At 47.0% G+C, this 20400-nt stretch overlaps 1 protein-coding gene across 1 annotated transcript in view; it reads right to left on the bottom strand.

Annotated features, from left to right (window-relative positions):
• The window catches only part of klhdc8b (kelch domain containing 8B), a 174176-nt gene that overhangs the window by 72997 nt on the left and 80779 nt on the right, over positions 1-20400 (bottom strand). The window contains exon 3 of the mRNA XM_014134525.3: positions 8661-8825. Within this exon, the coding sequence (XP_013990000.2) occupies positions 8661-8825 (165 nt within the window). The remainder of the gene's footprint in view (positions 1-8660; positions 8826-20400) is intronic.

Here is a 20400-nt window from a genome sequence, read left to right as displayed (position 1 = left end):
CCCTGCCAGGACCTAGGATCAAGGGAGACACTAAAGTGTTTTAGTACTATATCTCTTGACACAATGATGAAAATAATCATGGCCTCTAAACCTTCAAGCTGCATACTGGACCCTATTCCAACTAAACTACTGAAAGAGCTGCTTTCTGTGCTTGGCCCTCCTATGTTGAACATAATAAACGGCTCTCTATCCACCGGATGTGTACCAAACTCACTAAAAGTGGCAGTAATAAAGCCTCTCTTGAAAAAGCCAAATCTTGACCCAGAAATTATAAAAAACTATCGGCCTCTCAAAAATTTTAGAAAAAGCTGTTGCGCAGCAACTCACTGCCTTCCTGAAGACAAACAATGTACACGAAACGCTTCAGTCTGTTTTTAGACCCCATCATAGCACTGAGACTGCACTTGTGAAGGTGGTAAATTACCTTTTAATGACGTCAGACCGAGGTTCTGCGTCTGTCCTCATGCTCCTAGATCTTAGTGCTGCTTTTGATACCATCGATCACCACATTCTTTTGGAAAGATTGGAAACCCAAATTGGTCTACATGGACAAGTTCTGGCCTGGTTTAGGTCTTATCTGTCGGAAAGATATCAGTTTGTCTCTGTGAATGGTTTGTCCTCTGACAAATCAACTGTAAATTTCGGTGTTCCTCAAGGTTCTGTTTTAGGACCACTATTGTTTTCACTATATATTTTAACTCTTGGGGATATCATTCGAAAACATAATGTTAAATTTCACTGCTATGCGGATGACACACAGCTGTACATTTCAATGAAACATGGTGAAGCCCCAAAATTGCCCTCGCTAGAAGCCTGTGTCTCAGACATAAGGAAGTGGATGGTTGCAAACTTTCTACTCTTAAACTCGGACAAAACAGAGATGCTTGTTCTAGGTCCCAAGAAACAAAGAGATCTTCTATTGAATCTGACAATTAATCTGGATGGTTGTACAGTCGTCTCAAATAAAACTGTGAAGGACCTCGGCGTTACTCTGGACCCTGATCTCTCTTTTGAAGAACATATCAAGACTGTTTCAAGGACAGCTTTTTTACATCTACATAACATTGCAAAAATCAGAAACTTTCTGTCCAAAAATCACGCAGAAAAATTAATCCATGCCTTTGTTACTTCTAGGTTGGACTACTGCAATGCTCTACTTTCCGGCTACCCGGATAAAGCACTAAATAAACTTCAGTTAGTGCTAAATATGGCTGCTAGAATCCTGACTAGAACCAAAACATTTGATCATATTACTCCAGTGCTAGCCTCCCTACACTGGCTTCCTGTTAAGGCAAGGGCTGATTTCAAGGTTTTACTGCTAACCTACAAAGCATTATATGGGCTTGCTCCTACCTATCTTTCCGATTTGGTCCTGCCGTACATACCTACACGTACGCTACGGTCACAAGACGCGGGCCTCCTAATTGTTCCTAGAATTTCTAAGCAAACAGCTGGAGGCAGGGCTTTCTCCTATAGAGCTCCATTTTTATGGAATAGTCTGCCTACCCATGTGAGAGACGCAGACTCAGTCTCAACCTTTAAGTCTTTACTGAAGACACATCTCTTCAGTAGGTCCTATGATTAAGTGTAGTCTGGCCCAGGGGTGTGAAGGTGAACGGAAAGGCTGGAGCAACGAACCGCCCTTGCTGTCTCTGCCCGGCCGGTTTCCCCTCTTTCCACTGGGATTCTCTGCCTCTACCCCTATTACGGGCGCTGAGTCACTGGCTTACTGGTGTTCTTCCATGCCGTCCCTGGGAGGGGTGCGTCACTTGAGTGGGTTGAGTCACTGACGTGATCTTCCTGTCTGGGTTGGCGCCCCCCCCCCCTTGGGCTGTGCCGTGGCGGAGATATTTGTGGGCTATACTCGGCCTTGTCCCGGGATGGTATGTTGGTGGTTGGAGATATCCCTCCAGTGGTGTGGAGGCTGTGCTTTGGCAAAGTGGGTGGGGTTATATCCTACCTGTTTGGCCCTGTCCGGGGGTTTCATCGGATGGGGCCACAGTGTCTCCTGACCCCTCCTGTCTCAGCCTCCAGTATTTATGCTGCAGTAGTTTATGTGTCGGGGGGCTAGGGTCAGTCTGTCACATCTGGAGTATTGTCTTTTCCGGTGTCCTGTGTGAATTTAAATATGCTCTCTCTAATTCTCTTTCGCTTTCTTTCTTTCTCTCTCTCGGAGGACCTGAGCCCTAGGACCATGCCTCAGGACTACCTGGCTTGATGACTCCTTGCTGTCCCCAGTTCACCTGGCCGTGCTGCTGCTCCAGTTCCAAGTGTTCTGCCTGCAGCTATGGAACCCTGACCTGTTCACCGGACGTGTTACCTGTCCCAGACCTGTTGTCCCAGACCTGCTGGAACCCTGACCTATTCACCGGACGTGCTACCTGTCCCAGACCTGCTGTTTTCAACTCTCTAGAGACAGCAGGAGCGGTAGAGATACTCTCAAAGATCGGCTATGAAAAAGCCAACTGACACTTACTCTTGTGTTACTGACTTGTTGCACCCTCGACAACTACTATGATTATTGTTATTTGACCATGCTGGTCATCTATTAACATTTGAACATCTTGTCCATGTGCTGTTATAATCTCCACCTGGCACAGCCAGAAGAGGACTGGCCACCCCTCATAGCCTGGTTCCTTTCTAGGTTTCTTCCTAGGTTTTGGCCTTTCTAGGGAGTTTTTCCTAGCCACCGTGCTTCTACACCTGCATTGCTTGCTGTTTGGGGTTTTAGGCTGGGTTTCTGTACAGCACTTTGAGATATCAGCTGATGTAAGAAGGGCTATATAAATACATTTGATTTGATTTTGATTTGATTTGATACTACAGTTACTTCAAGTCGTACAGCGGCAGGCTCCTCAAAGTACAGTTGAAGAGGTCTGTGAGTTCTGTAAGCATCTGTGAGTTTTTATTTGTGTGAGCGTGTGTGTGTGTGTGTGTGTGTGTGTGTGTGTGTGTGTGTGTGTGTGTGTGTGTGTGTGTGTGTGTGTGTGTGTGTGTGTGTGTGTGTGTGTGTGTTGGAGTGTCAGTGTAGAGGTTGTGGGTAGAGTCCAGTGAGTGTGCACAGAGCCAATGCAAGACAGTCAGTGCAAATAAAAAGGGTGTCTATATAAATATTCCAGGTGGCCATTTGATTAACTGTTCAGCAGTCTTATGGCTTGGGGGTAGAAGCTGTTAAGGAGCCTTTTGGTCCCAGACTTGGCGCTTGGGATTTGCTTGTCGTGCGGTAGCAGAGAGAACAGTCAATGACTTGAATGGCTGGAGTCTTAGATAATTTTTGTCTTTGACATTGCCTGGTATAGAGGTCCTGTATGGCGGGCAACTCGGCCCCAGTGATGTACTGCCTTCTATAGCGCCTTACGGTAGAATGCCAAACAGTTGCCATACCAAGCGGTGACGCAGCCAGTCAAGATGCTTTCAATGGTGCAGTTGTAGAACTTTTTGAGGATCTGAGAGGTGTTGTCGTACCCTCTTCATGACTGTGTTGGGAGTACAGTAAGGGACTAAGGTACAGTAAGTACAGTAAGGTACAGTAAGTACAGTAAGGTACAGTAAGGGACTAAGCATGCACTCCTGAGGGGCCCCTGTGTTGAGGGTCAGCGTGGCGGATGTGTTGTTGCCTACCCTTAGCACCTGGGGGCGGCCCGTCAGGAAGTCCAGGATCCAGTTGCAGAGGGAGGTGTTCATTCTCAAGGTCCTTAGCTTAGTGATGAGCTCGGAGGTCTCTACGGTGTTGAACGCTGAGCTGTAGTCTGTGAACAGAATTCTCATGTGGGTGTTCCTTTTGTCCAAGAGAGAAAGGGCAGTGTGGAATACAATATATTTGCGTTACTGTGGATCTGCTGGGGGGGACATGCGAATTGGAGTGGGTCCAGGGTGTCTGGGATGTTGGTGTTGATGTGAGTCATGACCAGCCTTTCAAAGCATTTCATGGCTACAGATGAGAGTGCTATGGGGCCATAGTCATTCAGACAGATTTCCTTGGTGTTCTTGGGCACAGGGATTATGGTGGTCTGCTTGAAACATGTAGGTATTACAGACTGGGTCAGAGAGAGGTTGAAAATGTCAGTGAAGACACTTGCCAGCTGGTCAGCGCATGCTCTGAGTATCCATCCTTGTAATCTGTCTGGCCCTGCGGCCTTGTGAATGTTAACCTGTTTAAAGGTCTTACCTTTAGCTCTACGGAGAGCGTGATCACACAGTCGTTCGGAACAGCTGATGCTGGAACAGCATAGAAGGCATTTTGCTCATCTGGTAGGCTCGCTTCACTGGCCAGTTCGTGGCTGAGTTTTCCTTTGTAATCCATGATAATGTAATGGAAAATGTAATGTTTGTGATTTTCTTATAACTCATTTCTGTGTTCTATTCATGTGCTGTTCAATAAACCAATTTCTGTCTTCATGCAGGTGGTTGACTGAACAAATCCTCCTCTTATCAGTAGCAGCTAGATAGACCACAGCACCACTCGGGAGGTCCTAAGGCACTGCATCACAGCACTTGAGGCATCATTACAGACCCAGGTTTGATCCCAGGCTGTGTCATAACTGGCCATGACCGTGAGTCCCATAGGGTGGCGCACAATTGGCCCAGCGTGCTCCGGGTTAGGGGAGGGTTTGGTCCTGGGGGGGGGGCTTTACTTGGCTCTTCGCACTCTAGCGACTCCTTGTGGCGGGCCGTGCGCCTGCAGGCTGACTTCGGTAGTCAGTTGAACGGCGTTTCATCCGACACGTAATTGGATCGCCATTGGATATCACGAAATTGGTGAGAAAAAGGGGGTAAACATTTTTTGATATAAAAATAGCAGCTAGATTTATATTTTCCGTGTCCTTGATCACTCACGACTCAGAGACACAGGATATTACAGTTCTTCAGATCACGTCGATAGGATGGTCTTGAAAAGAGCTTGTCCAGTGATTACACATTCACCAATAGAATGGAGGGTAGAGATGGTTTATCCACTTGCCGACGTAGCCTCGTCAGTAGTGCTGAGTGATTATATTACCTTTGTTTTATTTGATGACTTTATTATTTTATTCCTAGTCATCCTTTCATCTCTATAGAGCTGCTGCCTATGCTGTCTGACAAAATCACTATTTTGTATTTCTTCAAAGTAATAAATAAGGCATTCTTTTATGACTGCTAAATACCAACTATCAATCACTGTGATGATGTATTTTCAGGTAGAGATACGTCGCGAAGCAACAGCTGCTCTCTATATCCCCTCAGCATCAAGAATTCTTGTCTCTTCCATAACAGGAGTAAAAGAAACACAGACCGGACAAGTAGATGCACAATGGATTGTGGTCATTAAAGTTAATTACCAGGTTTTACGTGCTAAACTACATCGCACAGTTCAGGCTGGATCGGATTGATGTCTAGAGAAACTGTGCAATTGGCGCATTGAGCTCACAGAAAAAAACTAACGAAATGGAATTCAAATAATTGAACCGATGTCAGTCAATTAGTTGTTTAAATACTAAAAAATTACAAAAATGTTGGTTAATCACGGGGTGGCAGGTAGCCTAGTGGTTAGAGCGTTGGGCCAGTAACCGAAAGGTTGCTCGATCGAATCCCCGGGCTGACAAGGTAAAAATCTGTTGTTTTGCCCCTGAACAAGACAGTTAACACGCTGTTCCTAGGCCATCATTGTAAATAAGAATTTGTTAATAACTGACTTGCCTAGTTAAATAAATACAAATTTAAAACGTGTCGCTCAGCACTACTCATTGGGTTAAACGCAGGAAAAAAACAATCCTACACTGAGGATGTCTATATCGGTCAGCTAATACTGGACTAGTAAAGGCCCAGTGGGCAATTTTTATGAAAACATTTCATTTAAATATATTTGATTATTTACCAGCATTTATAACTTGTGTCTGATAGTTATCGTAACAAAACACTTAATCTGATAATACTTGTGGAATATAAAAATACCTCCTTGATACACGTTTTAAAAAATATATATTACATTTACATTTACATTTAAGTCATTTAGCAGACGCTCTTATCCAGAGCGACTTACAAATTGGTGCATTCACCTTATAATATCCAGTGGAACAACCACTTTACAATAGTGCATCTAAATCTTTTAAGGGGGGGTTAGAAGGATTACTTTATCCTATCCCAGGTATTCCTTAAAGAGGTGGGGTTTCAGGTGTCTCCGGAAGGTGGTGATTGACTCCGCAAATGCAACTTATTTCTATGTGAAAACTGAAATGGTCTGTCTTTTAATTCCTTTTAGTAGACACTCTTATCCAGAGTATTTTACAGTAGTGACTGAATGCATTTTCATACTGGTCCCCCCCCCCCCCCCCCGTGGGAAAGGAACACACAAGCACAGCTTTGCAGCCACCATGCTCTACCAACTGAGTCACATCATCACAAACCACTTCATGTCTCAATGTACTCATATCTCAATACTTACTGTATAGTACATCGTTGTTTCTTCATGGTGATAGAGAGTCTACAGGTATAAACCTAGATGACCAGCCTATGTACAATACAGTAATGTACATTTACATGAAGTGGTTTGTAAGGATGGTAAATTAATACTGCACAAAAAAAGTTTGCCCATAACGTTGCACTTTTTGATGTAAATGTTTGAGGACAGGGTTTTGTTCTTTCTCAATTCCGTTAGAATGACATCACAGAGAAAGGAACAGGACAACAACTCTTACAATTCCAACTATTGATTCCTGCAAGATTCTGTTCTTAATTATACAACTACATTTTCTTGCCAAAGCAGAGATGCTGAATTTTGTTGTAGTTGCCTGCGCTACAGGAGTCTATATCAGTCTGCTAATGCTAGTAAAGGCCCAGTGCACTACTTCTGTGAAAAACATTTTGTTAAAAAAAAATATATATTTCTTATTAATATATATTTTTAATTCAGATTTTTCAGGGTGCTCAGCACCCCTAATTCCCTTGGCTTATGCCCTTGGCTGTGTGAGGAACTAACAGGCTGACAGGCTGTTACAGTCCCATTTGCAATATCATTCTAAAAACCATTTACATTTTATGACAGTTCTATTCACGTGAAGTATCTGGCATACTAAAGCTTGAGCAGCAACATTATCCTGCCTGTACAGTAAAGTGTTTGTTTTACATTAAATCATAGAGTTTCTAAATTGTACTTCTGTTTACTTCTGTACACATTTTGAACAGAGGATTCTTCTCCCACACTTCCAGAAGGGAGAAATTGATATTGATGGGAAGAAGTTCAGGTTTGGTGCTTCGCGTACAGAACATTTCTCCAGACAGATGTAGATTTTTTTGACCAGTAGCATTTAGTTTGACACTGATAGACTATTGTACCTCCAGTTGCGTAACAAACAACACAAATAAAATAATTACCCTCATCCCTCAATTGATCCCTGTAATGTGATTCTGCAGCATAAGCCTGCTAGCTAGCAAGCCATTTATCTATGTGACTGGAGACCAGCAGGTAGCCAGACAGGCAGCCAGTAATACAGGAACACCAGATACATGTACCAGCCGTGGAGAGAACTATGAGGTTATACTGTCCTGCTGGCGATGGACTTCACTCATGAATATTCATAAGAGCACAACTTTTGAAATATGTTGTTCTCCTACACAGTCATATATTTAGGTATATGTCTCCGCTCCTATTCAGTGAAGGCTGTAGACCACAGCTGCAGTGCAGGTACCAGTGAATGAATGTGAATGAATGCCTATGAATTTCATCTGTTCTTGTGATGTATTAATAATCAGATTGATCATGTTTGCTCGGGCACTCAGAGAACAGATCTACAGAAGTGAAGGACATGTTTTCCTCCGTCCATACCTCTCTCTCTCTCTCTCTCTCTCTCTCTCTCTCTCTCTCTCTCTCTCTCTCCCCCCCTCCCTCCCTCCCTCCCTCCCTCCCAGACTGTTGTGTAGACCATGAGAGAGAGATGGACCCTCCCCAGACTGTTGTGTAGACCATGAGAGGGAGATGGACCCTCCCCAGACTGTTGTGTAGACCATGAGATGGAGATGGACCCTCCCCAGACTGTTGTGTAGACCATGAGAGGGAGATGGCCCTCCCCAGACTGTTGTGAAGACCATGAGATGGAGATGGGCCCTCCCCAGACTGTTGTGTAGACCATGAGATGGAGATGGACCCTCCCCAGACTGTTGTGTAGACCATGAGAGGGAGATGGGCCCTCCCCAGACTGTTGTGTAGACCATGAGAGGGAGATGGACCCTCCCCAGACTGTTGTGTAGACCATGAGATGGAGATGGACCCTCCCCAGACTGTTGTGTAGACCATGAGATGGAGATGGACCCTCCCCAGACTGTTGTGTAGACCATGAGATGGAGATGGACCCTCCCCAGACTGTTGTGTAGACCATGAGATGGAGATGGACCCTCCCCAGACTGTTGTGTAGACCATGAGATGGAGATAGACCCTCCCCAGACTGTTGTGTAGACCATGAGATGGAGATGGACCCTCCCCAGACCTCTTAGCTAGAGAGTGTGTGTGTGTGTACGTGTGTGTCCGTGTGTGTTCGTGTACATGTGCTGTATGTGCAACCATATTTGAATGTGTGTGCGGTACGATAGAGTGTACATGTGGAGTGTGTGACCAGAGTGGCACACAGTGGGGACATTGGACAGTAGGGACAGGGATGGGGGTGTGGGGGGATGGGGGCGTGACCTACCCAGCACGTAAATCTTGTTGCCTCTCAGGAAGGAGGTGGCTCCGTAGCGAGGCGTGGGCATGGAGGTCAAGGCCTGCCATTGGTCCTTCTTCGGCTCGTAGACCCTCACTAGTGCCTGGGGCGTAGTGTCAGCTGCCATCCCGCCCAGCGCATACACCTTCCCATCTGACAGAGAAGAGAGAGGGGAGAAGGGAGGGAGAGGGAGAGAGAGAGAGAGCGGAGAGGAGAGAGAGAGAGAGAGAGAGGGGGGGGGGGGGGGGGGAGTGAAAGAGAGAGTCAGAAATGTCCCAGATTGAACAAAAGAGTGGGCGTAATTTCATCAGCTCCCAATTCCACTATCCAAAGTGTTGATAGAATAAAATGGAACAACCACATGTCAGCCTTAATGCCACTGCACTTCCTGTCAGATACCGAGGAAAGAGACAACCACATGTCGTCCTTAATGCCACTGCACTTCCTGTCAGATACCGAGGAAAGAGACAACCACATGTCGGCCTTAATGCCACTGCACTTCCTGTCAGATACCGAGGAGAGAGACAACCACATGTCGGCCTTAATGCCACTGCACTTCCTGTCAGATACCGAGGAGAGAGACACACGTTGACACTCACTGCAGAGTGTCTGGAAATAGATAGATGGATGGAAGGGTGGGTATATTCATGATTATAAACTGGATGGTTCAAGCTCTGAATGCTGATTGGTTGAAAGCCGAGGCATATCAGACCATATGCCACAGGTATGACAAAACATGTATTTTTACTGCTCTAATTACTTTGGTAACCAGTTTATAACAGCAATAAGGCGCCTCGTGGTTTGTGGTGTCTGACCAATATACCACCGCTAAGGGCTGTGTCCAGGCACTCCGCGTTGCATCGTGCTTAAGAACAGCCCTTAACCGTGGTATATTGGTCATATACCACACCCCCTCGGGCCTTATTGCTTAAATATATGGATGGTTGGGAGTATTGATGGATGGGTGGGTATATTTATGAATATATGCGTGCCTGGGTGGATTGATGGATGGATGGGTATATTTATGAATATATGCATGTCTGGGTGGATTGATGGATGGGTGGGTATATTTATGAATATATGCGTGCCTGGGTGGATTGATGGATGGGTGGGTATATTTATGAATATATGCGTGCCTGGGTGGATTGCTGGAAGGCAGAGCAGATAGAGTGAGGGAGTGGTTGGAAAGGTCAAGGGGAAAGAGGAGAGGACGATTAAAGCACTCAGAGTACTAACTGTAACACTTTCAGACAGAGAACTGAAGCTCTGAATGTAAAAACAGCTCCTAGTCTTTCCCCCCTATCATGTAGCAGCTGTACAAGTATCACCCCCCTTCCCCCGTGTCCCTGTAGCCTGCTGCACAGCTGCTGACAGAGGGCCTGTTCCTACTTACTGCTCAGAACATGACTCAGAGCCAACACACACACACACACACACACACACACACACACACACACACACACACACACACACACACACCAAAGACAAACGAGGGAGAGCAGACAGAGAGGGGTGACTGAAGGAGGATGAGACAGAGAGAAAATAGAGTGGCAAAGCAAGCTAGAAGAGAGAGAGACGTGTTGAAGGGGAGTATTTTTACATTTGTTTATTTTTTATTGCACCTTTATTTAACCAGGTAGGCTTGTTGAGAACAAGTTCTCATTTACAACTGTGACCTGGCCAAGATAAAGCAAAGCAGTTCGACACAAACAACAACACAGAGTTACACATGGAATAAACAAATATACAGTCAATAACACAATAGAAAAAAAGTATATGTACAGTGTGTGCAAATGAGGTAAGATAAGGGAGTTAAGGCAATAAATAGGCCGTAGTGGTGAAATAATTACAATATAGCAATTAAACACTGGAGTGATAGATGTGCAGAAGATGAATGTACAAGTAGAGATACTGGTGTGCAAAGGAGCAGAACAAATAAATAACAGCATGGGGATGAGGTAGTTGGTAGATGAGGTAGATGAGGTAGCTGAGTAAGACCAGACAGAGAGATGGCAAAGAGAGAGTGCTGAGGAAGTGTTTCCTAACACATCCCTCCTTGCTTGCTTACTAAGCCCATCACTGATTTGACATTGACTAAAGTACTAGATTACCAAAATCACTGGATCAGCGATCACCTTGAAAAAAGACAGCTCATAGACACTTTACTGCTGCCTACTATTCCAGCTCTCTCACACTTGTCTGGATACCCCTTTCACCCTTATCTCCTTCTGTCCGTGTCCACTCTCACCCCCTCTCTTCTCCTCTCACCCCTCTCTGTTTCTCTCTGTTTCCCTCAACCCCTCTCACCTCCACTCTGCACTTCTCATCTCCTCTCACCCCTCTCACCTCCTCTCACCCCTCTCTGTCTCTCTGCTCCTCTCACCCCTCTCTGCTCCTCTTACCCCTCTTACCTCATCTCAGCTCCTCTCACCCCTCTCTGTTTCTCTCACCCCCTCTCTGCTCCTCTCACCTCCTCTCTCTTCCTCTCATATCCTCTCATCTCCACACTGTTTCTCTCTGCCCCTCTCTGCTCCTCTCACCTCCTATCTGTTCATCTCTGCTTCTCTCATCTCCTCTCACTCCTCTCTGCTCCTCTCACTCCTCTCTGCTCCTCTCACTCCTCTCACCTCCTCTCTGCTCCTCTCTGCTCCTCTCATCTCCTCTCTGTGCCTCTCATCTCATCTCCTCTCTGCTCTTCTCTGCCCCTCTCTACTCCTCTCTGCCCCTCTCTGCTCCTCTCACCCCTCTCTGCTCCTCTCACCTCCTCTCATCTCCTCTCATCTCCTCTCTGCTCCTCTCACCTCCTCTCTGCCCCTCTCTACTCCTCTCTGCCCCTCTCTGCTCCTCTCACCCCTCTCTGCCACCTCTCTGCTCCTATCTGCTCCTCTCTGCTCTTCTCCCCCCTCTCATCTCCTCTCTGCCGTGGTCTGAAGGGCCTCCTCTCACCCCTCTCTGCTCCTCTCATCTCCTCTCTGCCGTGGTCTGAAGGGCCTCCTCTCAGGGAGCACTGCAGCCTGTTCCATCTTAAAGCCACAGGTCATAACAGCCCCCCGCCTCTCAGAACAGAGCCCCCCACACACACAGACCTGGCCCACCAAGCACAAACACACACAGACCTGTGTGTGTGTGTATGTGTGTGCCTGCGCGTGTGCAAGTGAGTGAGTGAGTAAATGAAAATGTGTGGGTAAACCAATTCAAAATGCAACAAAGAAAATGACAGTCAATGTTTCAATGAATACTGCATAAACATGTTGAGCTTTTACCATCAGAACCTCTTTAAAATGGGCTTTGATAGTCCTATCCCTCTGTGAAATAAAATGACAACCTTTTTATGAGCAAATATCAAACAGCCATTCGGAAAGCCCTGCGGGAACCACTGTATCACAGCAGTATATATTCCACACTGATTTTCTCACTTGTTTAATGACACTAATGTGAATTCCTCATTCTCACTCATTATAATCCTACACAATATACTGCCACCGATGGCTAGGTTTTTCCAGTGACAATTCTGGAGAGCTTGGAGTTCCACAGGCAGTGAGACTCTTTTCTTTTTACTCAGTAAATGATTCATTAACATAAAACTAATAACCTAATATGATTTCACAAGCTCAGTCTAACAACATTAAAACAGCTAAACGTACCCATTGGCTATTATTAACACAATAAATCTGTAATCAATCACCCGTTGTTTTTTTTCTCTGTGCATAAAAATAACTCATAGATGTTTGGCTGTGGTTGTAAGGGGGAGCGGTCGGGAAAGGGGAGGGGACGGAGGGAGGGGGTCTCAGCTGTAGGGAGAGGGGAGGGAGGGGGTCTCAGTAGTATGGAGAGGGGAGGGAGGGGAGGGAGGGGGTCTCAGTAGTACGGAGAGGGGAGGGAGGGGGTCTCAGTAGTATGGAGAGGGGAGGGAGGGAGGGGGTCTCAGTAGTATGGAGAGGGGAGGGAGGGAGGGGGTCTCAGTAGTATGGAGAGGGGAGGGAGGAGAGGGAGGGGGTCTCAGTAGTATGGAGAGGGGAGGGAGGAGAGGGAGGGGGTCTCAGTAGTATGGAGAGGGGAGGGAGGAGAGTGAGGGGGTCTCAGTAGTACGGAGAGGGGAGGGAGGAGAGTGAGGGGGTCTCAGTAGTACGGAGAGGGGAGGGAGGGGGTCTCAGTAGTACGGAGAGGGGAGGGAGGAGAGGGAGGGGGTCTCAGTAGTATGGAGAGGGGAGGGAGGAGAGGGAGGGGGTCTCAGTAGTACGGAGAGGGGAGGGAGGGGGTCTCAGTAGTACGGAGAGGGGAGGGAGGGGGTCTCAGTAGTACGGAGAGGGGAGGGAGGAGAGGGAGGGGGTCTCAGTAGTATGGAGAGGGGAGGGAGGAGAGGGAGGGGGTCTCAGTAGTACGGAGAGTGGAGGGAGGGGGTCTCAGTAGTATGGAGAGGGGAGGGAGTGGAGGGGGTCTCAGTAGTATGGAGAGGGGAGGGAGGAGAGGGAGGGGGTCTCAGTAGTATGGAGAGGGGAGGGAGGGGGTCTCAGTAGTATGGAGAGGGGAGGGAGGGGGTCTCAGTAGTACGGAGAGGGGAGGGAGTGGAGGGGTCTCAGGCTCAACTCTGGACCCCTGGAGCGCCAACCTACTACCGGCCCGCCTACCTGAGGTTTCACCACAGTCTCCTCTAATTAAGGTAAATCTGCTCTGATCTAAGCCCGTCTCTCAGGGAGACGCCATGGCAACTGCATCACAACCCAGCAGACAATTAAGGGGTGGAGCTCATGGAGCTGGTGCAGGTGGTGCTGACTGGTGGATGGTAATAACACAGGCCTACATCATCACCACCCATGATCAACGTCACATACTAATTAAAGATTAACAGAAGAATCACAATGACCAACACAGAGCAGACAATACGCAACACACAGATCCGTGAATTCACAGATGGGCAAGATGCAACAACAACAGGAAATCAGATATGGTAATCAGACATGTTAAGCGGTAGCCTAACAGATTAGATAGCCTTCACGTAATCAGTACAATCAATAGCTTTGTTCATGTAATAAGTGTACAAATAATAACACAAACTCAATGAACAAAGACTAACATCCGCCCTGTACAGAGCACGTTGTGTTTGTGCAAAAGGAGAAGTCTTATTAACCGACCACCTGCTGTTCCTCCAGTTAACCGACCACCTGCTGTTCCTCCAGTTAAATGACCACCTGCTGATCCTCCAGTTAACCTACCGCTTGCTGTTCCTCCAGTTAACCGACCACCTGCTGTTCCTCCAGTTAAATGACCACCTGCTGATCCTCCAGTTAACCTACCGCTTGCTGTTCCTCCAGTTAACCGACCACCTGCTGTTCCTCCAGTTAAATGACCACCTGCTGATCCTCCAGTTAACCTACCGCTTGCTGTTCCTCCAGTTAACCGACCACCTACTGTTCCTCCAGTTAAATAACCACCTGCTGTTCCTCCAGTTAAATGACCACCTGCTGTTCCTCCAGTTAACCGACCACCTGCTGTTCCTCCAGTTAAATGACCACCTGCTGATCCTCCAGTTAACCTACCGCTTGCTGTTCCTCCAGTTAACCGACCACCTGCTGTTCCTCCAGTTAAATGACCACTTGCTGCTCCTCCAGTTAACCTACCACCTGCTGTTCCTCCAGTTAACCGACCACCTGCTGTTCCTCCAGTTAACCGACCACCTGCTGTTCCTCCAGTTAACCTACCATTTGCTGTTCCTCCAGTTAACCTACCACTTGCTGTTCCTCCAGTTAACCTACCACTTGCTGTTCCTCCAGTTAACCTACCATTTGCTGTTCCTCCAGTTAACCTACCACTTGCTGTTCCTCCAGTTAACCTACCACTTGCTGTTCCTCCAGTTAACTAACCACCTACTGTTCCTCCAGTTAAATGACCACCTGCTGTTCCTCCAGTTAACAGACCACCTGCTGTTCCTCCAGTTAACCGACCACCTGCTGTTCCTCCAGTTAACCGACCACCTGCTGTTCCTCCAGTTAACCGACCACCTGCTGTTCCTCCAGTTAAATTACCACCTGCTGACCCTCCAGTTAACCGATGACCTACTGTTCCTCCAGTTAACCAACCACCTGCTGTTCCTCCAGTTAAGTGACCACCTGCTGTTAATCCAGTTGATTGACCACCTGCTGTTCCTCCAGTTAAATTACCACCTGCTGTTCCTCCAGTTAACCGACCACCTGCTGTTCCTCCAGTTAAATGACCACCTGCTGTTAATCCAGTTGATTGACCACCTGTTGTTCCTCCAGTTAAATGACCACCTGCTGTTCCTCCAGTTAACCGACCACCTGCTGTTCCTCCAGCTAAATGTCCACCTGCTGATCCTCCAGTTAAATGACCACCTGCTGTTCCTCCAGTTATCCGACCACCTGCTGTTCCTCCAGTTATCCGACCACCTGCTGTTCCTCCAGTTAAATGACCACCTGCTATTCTTCCAGTAAACCGACCACCTGCTGTTCCTCCAGTTAACCGACCACCTGCTGTTCCTCCAGTTAACCGACCACCTGCTGTTCCTCCAGTTAACCGACCACCTGCTGTTCTTCCAGTTAACCGACCACCTGCTGTTCCTCCAGCTAACCGACCACCTGCTGTTCCTCCAGTTAAATGACCACCTGCTGTTCCTCCAGTTAACCGACCACCTGCTGTTCCTTCAGTTAAATGACCACCTGCTGTTCCTCCAGTTAACTGACCACCTGCTGTTCCTCCAGTTAACTTACCACCTGCTGTTCCTCCAGTTAAATGACCACCTGCTGTTCCTCCAGTTAACCAACCACCTGCTGTTCCTCCAGTTAAATGACCACCTGCTGTTAATCCAGTTGATTGACCACCTGCTGTTCCTCCAGTGAAATTAAAACCTGCTGTTCTTCCAGTTAAATGACCACTTGCTGTTCCTCCAGTTAACCGACCACCTGCTGTTCCTCCAGTTAACTGTCCACGTGCTGTTCCTCCAGTTAACCGACCACCTGCTGTTCCTCCAGCTAAATGTCCACCTGCTGTTCCTCCAGTTAACCGACCACCTGCTGTTCCTCCAGCTAAATGTCCACCTGCTGATCCTCCAGTTAAATGGCCACCTGCTGTTCCTCCAGTTAACTGACCACCTGCTGATCCTCCAGGTAACCGACCACCTGCTGTTCCTCCAGTTAACCGACCACCTGCTGTTCCTCCAGTTAAATGACCACCTGCTGTTCCTCCAGTTAACCGACCACCTGCTGTTCCTCCAGTTAACCGACCACCTGCTGTTCCTCCAGTTAACCGACCACCTGCTGTTCCTCCAGTTAACCGACCACCTGCTGTTCCTCCAGTTAACCGACCAGCTGCTCTTCCTCCAGTTAACCGACCACCTGCTGATCCTCCAGTTAACCGACCACCTGCTGTTCCTCCAGTTAACCGACCACCTGCTGTTCCTCCAGTTAAATTACCACCTGCTGTTCCTCCAGTTAACCGACCACCTGCTGTTCCTCCAGTTAACCGACCACCTGCTGTTCCTCCAGTTAACCGACCACCTGCTGTTCCTCCAGTTAACCGACCACCTGCTGTTCCTCCAGTTAACCGACCACCTGCTGATCTTCCAGTTAACTGACCACCTGCTGTTCCTCCAGTTAACCGACCACCTGCTGATCCTCCAGTTAAATGACCACCTGCTGATCCTCCAGTTAACCGACCACCTGCTGTTCCTCCAGTTAACCGACCACCTGCTGTTCCTCCAGTTAACCGACCACCTGCTGTTCCTCCAGTTAAATGACCACCTGCTGTTCCTCCAGTTAACCGACCACCTGCTGTTCTTCCAGTTAACCGACCACCTGCTGTTCCTCCAGTTAACTTACCACCTGCTGTTCCTCCAGTTAAATGACCACCTGCTGTTCCTCCAGTTAACTGACCACCTGCTGTTCCTCCAGTTAACCGACCACCTGCTGTTCCTCCAGTTAAATGACCACCTGCTGTTCCTCCAGTTAACCGACCACCTGCTGTTCTTCCAGTAAACCGACCACCTGCTGTTCCTCCAGTTAACTTACCACCTGCTGTTCCTCAGTTAAATGACCACCTGCTGTTCCTCCAGTTAACCGACCACCTGCTGTTCTTCCAGTTAACCGACCACCTGCTGTTCCTCCAGTTAACATCGAACCACCTGCTGTTCTTCCAGTTAACTGACCACCTGCTGTTCCTCCAGTTAACCGTGACCACCTGCTGTTCCTCCAGTTAACCGACCACGCTGCTAGTTCTCTCCAGTTAACTGACCACCTGCTGTTCCTCCAGTTAACCGACCACCTACTGTTCCTCCAGTTAAATGACCACCTGCTGTTCCTCCAGTTAACTGACCACCTGCTGTTCTTCCAGTTAACCGACCACCTGCTGTTCCTCCAGTTAACCGACCACCTGCTGTTCCTCCAGTTAACTGACCACCTGCTGTTCCTCCAGTTAACTGACCACCTGCTGTTCCTCCAGTTAACCGACCACCTGCTGTTCCTCCAGTTAACCGACCACCTGCTGTTCCTCCAGTTAACCGACAACCTGCTGTTCCTCCAGTTAACCGACCAGCTGCTGTTCCTCCAGTTAACCGACCAGCTGCTGTTCCTCCAGCTCCTCCTGCAGCAGCTCATCTCCTATCAGAGGAACACACCACACCAATCTCTTCCTCTCACATCCTCGCTCTCCGCCTCCACACACAAACACACACACACACACACGTTTGATGTGTGGGCATTGTGTGAACACAGAGGCCACAGTTGTCACACACTGCCTTTTGCACACTGTCACACTCAGTGAGACAGCACATACTGTGTCAATTAAAGTCTGAAAACAGGTTGTGAGAAAGTGAATGGTTGGATTAGCACCAGGGAACACAGACAGTCAATATACATTACAATGGCCCCTACAGTATATAGAATATATCTCTCTGTTAAATCCATATTTTGTAAAAGTCCTTGTCGATGAAATGGATCACGTAAGATTAAAATTTGCGTCACTCGTGCATGCAAAGAAAACACTCCGCTGTGTACAGACAGACACAAACACACTGACGGCTCTCTTAGAAAACGAGATACAAAGGGGTGAGGGGTGAGGACAGAGGTATTTACTAGGTGACTTTGTTGGGGGTTTTCGGGGACACTTCTAGCTTTGATATCATGACATGTCATCTACAGAGGGCAACACCGTAAACATCTTACTTACACCCCCCTCTACAGTATGTCGACTAGTCTAGAACAGCCTTCATTCTAGCCTGTTTGATCTGTTATACAAGAATCTACATTATAGTAGCTCATAGTGTTGGTTAAAAGTAAAACTAAACGTTGCTCTCTTTATCTCCCCACGCCCCCCCCCCCCCCCCCCTTCTTAATCTCTCTGATTGGTCCTCAGATGTACAGTCTTTGTTATGCTGGATGTAAGATAACGAGGTGGCTGCATAAACAAACCCATGGTGACGTTCTTTATTTAATGATCCGTCTCCCGTTAGAACCATTCAATTAGAAGGCAGAAGCCTCACAGTCGCTCGATTCAATTTCACTGTGACCTTTCCTCACCCCTTCCTGTCAACCGGGTGCATATTGCAATCACTAGGCCTCCACTGGCATTTCAACGCCTGACTGTCTGAGGGAAATAATTCATCAAATAATATCACAATTAACTATGGTTAACACTGAGCCCGCCAGGGAGTTCCTCCCTGGAAATGACAGAGAAGCTTATGTGAGAGAGAGTTGACGTCTGTGAATTAACCTGTAATAATAATGGTCACCACAAGGGAAAGAAGATTTAGTGGCATGAAATCGAACTGATATGACAGTCAGAAATGCCTTGGAAATCTTTCCTCTGTTTCTATTTCTCCTCTCTCTCTCTCTGCTGTTCAGTATGATACACAGTGATAGGGTATAGTGAATGTCCTCTCTCTCTCTCTGCTGTTCAGTATGATACACAGTGATAGGGTATAGTGAATGTCCTCTCTCTCTCTCTGCTGTTCAGTATGATACACAGTGATAGGGTATAGTGAATGTCCTCTCTCTCTCTCTGCTGTTCAGTATGATACACAGTGATAGGGTATAGTGAATGTCCTCTCTCTCTCTGCTGTTCAGTATGATACACAGTGATAGGGTATAGTGAATGTCCTCTCTCTCTCTCTGCTGTTCAGTATGATACACAGTGATAGGGTATAGTGAATGTCCTCTCTCTCTCTCTGCTGTTCAGTATGATACACAGTGATAGGGTATAGTGAATGTCCTCTCTCTCTCTCTGCTGTTCAGTATGATACACAGTGATAGGGTATAGTGAATGTCCTCTCTCTCTCTCTGCTGTTCAGTATGATACACAGTGATAGGGTATAGTGAATGTCCTCTCTCTCTCTCTGCTGTTCAGTATGATACACAGTGATAGGGTATAGTGAATGTCCTCTCTCTCTCTCTGCTGTTCAGTATGATACACAGTGATAGGGTATAGTGAATGTCCTCTCTCTCTCTGCTGTTCAGTATGATACACAGTGATAGGGTATAGTGAATGTCCTCTCTCTCTCTCTGCTGTTCAGTATGATACACAGTGATAGGGTATAGTGAATGTCCTCTCTCTCTCTCTGCTGTTCAGTATGATACACAGTGATAGGGTATAGTGAATGTCCTCTCTCTCTCTCTGCTGTTCAGTATGATACACAGTGATAGGGTATAGTGAATGTCCTCTCTCTCTCTGCTGTTCAGTATGATACAGTGATAGGGTATAGTGAATGTCCTCTCTCTCTCTGCTGTTCAGTATGATACACAGTGATAGGGTATAGTGAATGTCCTCTCTCTCTCTCTGCTGTTCAGTATGATACACAGTGATAGGGTATAGTGAATGTCCTCTCTCTCTCTGCTGTTCAGTATGATACACAGTGATAGGGTATAGTGAATGTCCTCTCTCTCTCTCTGCTGTTCAGTATGATACACAGTGATAGGGTATAGTGAATGTCCTCTCTCTCTCTCTGCTGTTCAGTATGATACACAGTGATAGGGTATAGTGAATGTCCTCTCTCTCTCTCTGCTGTTCAGTATGATACACAGTGATAGGGTATAGTGAATGTCCTCTCTCTCTCTGCTGTTCAGTATGATACACAGTGATAGGGTATAGTGAATGTCCTCTCTCTCTCTGCTGTTCAGTATGATACACAGTGATAGGGTATAGTGAATGTCCTCTCTCTCTCTCTGCTGTTCAGTATGATACACAGTGATAGGGTATAGTGAATGTCCTCTCTCTCTCTCTGCTGTTCAGTATGATACACAGTGATAGGGTATAGTGAATGTCCTCTCTCTCTCTGCTGTTCAGTATGATACACAGTGATAGGGTATAGTGAATGTCCTCTCTCTCTCTCTGCTGTTCAGTATAATACACAGTGATAGGGTATAGTGAATGTCCTCTCTCTCTCTCTGCTGTTCAGTATGATACACAGTGATAGGGTATAGTGAATGTCCTCTCTCTCTCTCTGCTGTTCAGTATGATACACAGTGATAGGGTATAGTGAATGTCCTCTCTCTCTCTCTGCTGTTCAGTATAATACACAGTGATAGGGTATAGTGAATGTCCTCTCTCTCTCTCTGCTGTTCAGTATGATACACAGTGATAGGGTATAGTGAATGTCCTCTCTCTCTCTGCTGTTCAGTATGATACACAGTGATAGGGTATAGTGAATGTCCTCTCTCTCTCTCTGCTGTTCAGTATGATACACAGTGATAGGGTATAGTGAATGTCCTCTCTCTCTCTGCTG

This window comes from Salmo salar, chromosome 13 (genome assembly GCF_965601325.2).
Source record: "Salmo salar chromosome 13, fSalSal1, whole genome shotgun sequence".
Classification (NCBI taxonomy): domain Eukaryota; kingdom Metazoa; phylum Chordata; class Actinopteri; order Salmoniformes; family Salmonidae; genus Salmo; species Salmo salar.
Note: the sequence above shows the minus strand (reverse complement) of the source record. Positions and strands in the feature narration are given on the sequence as shown.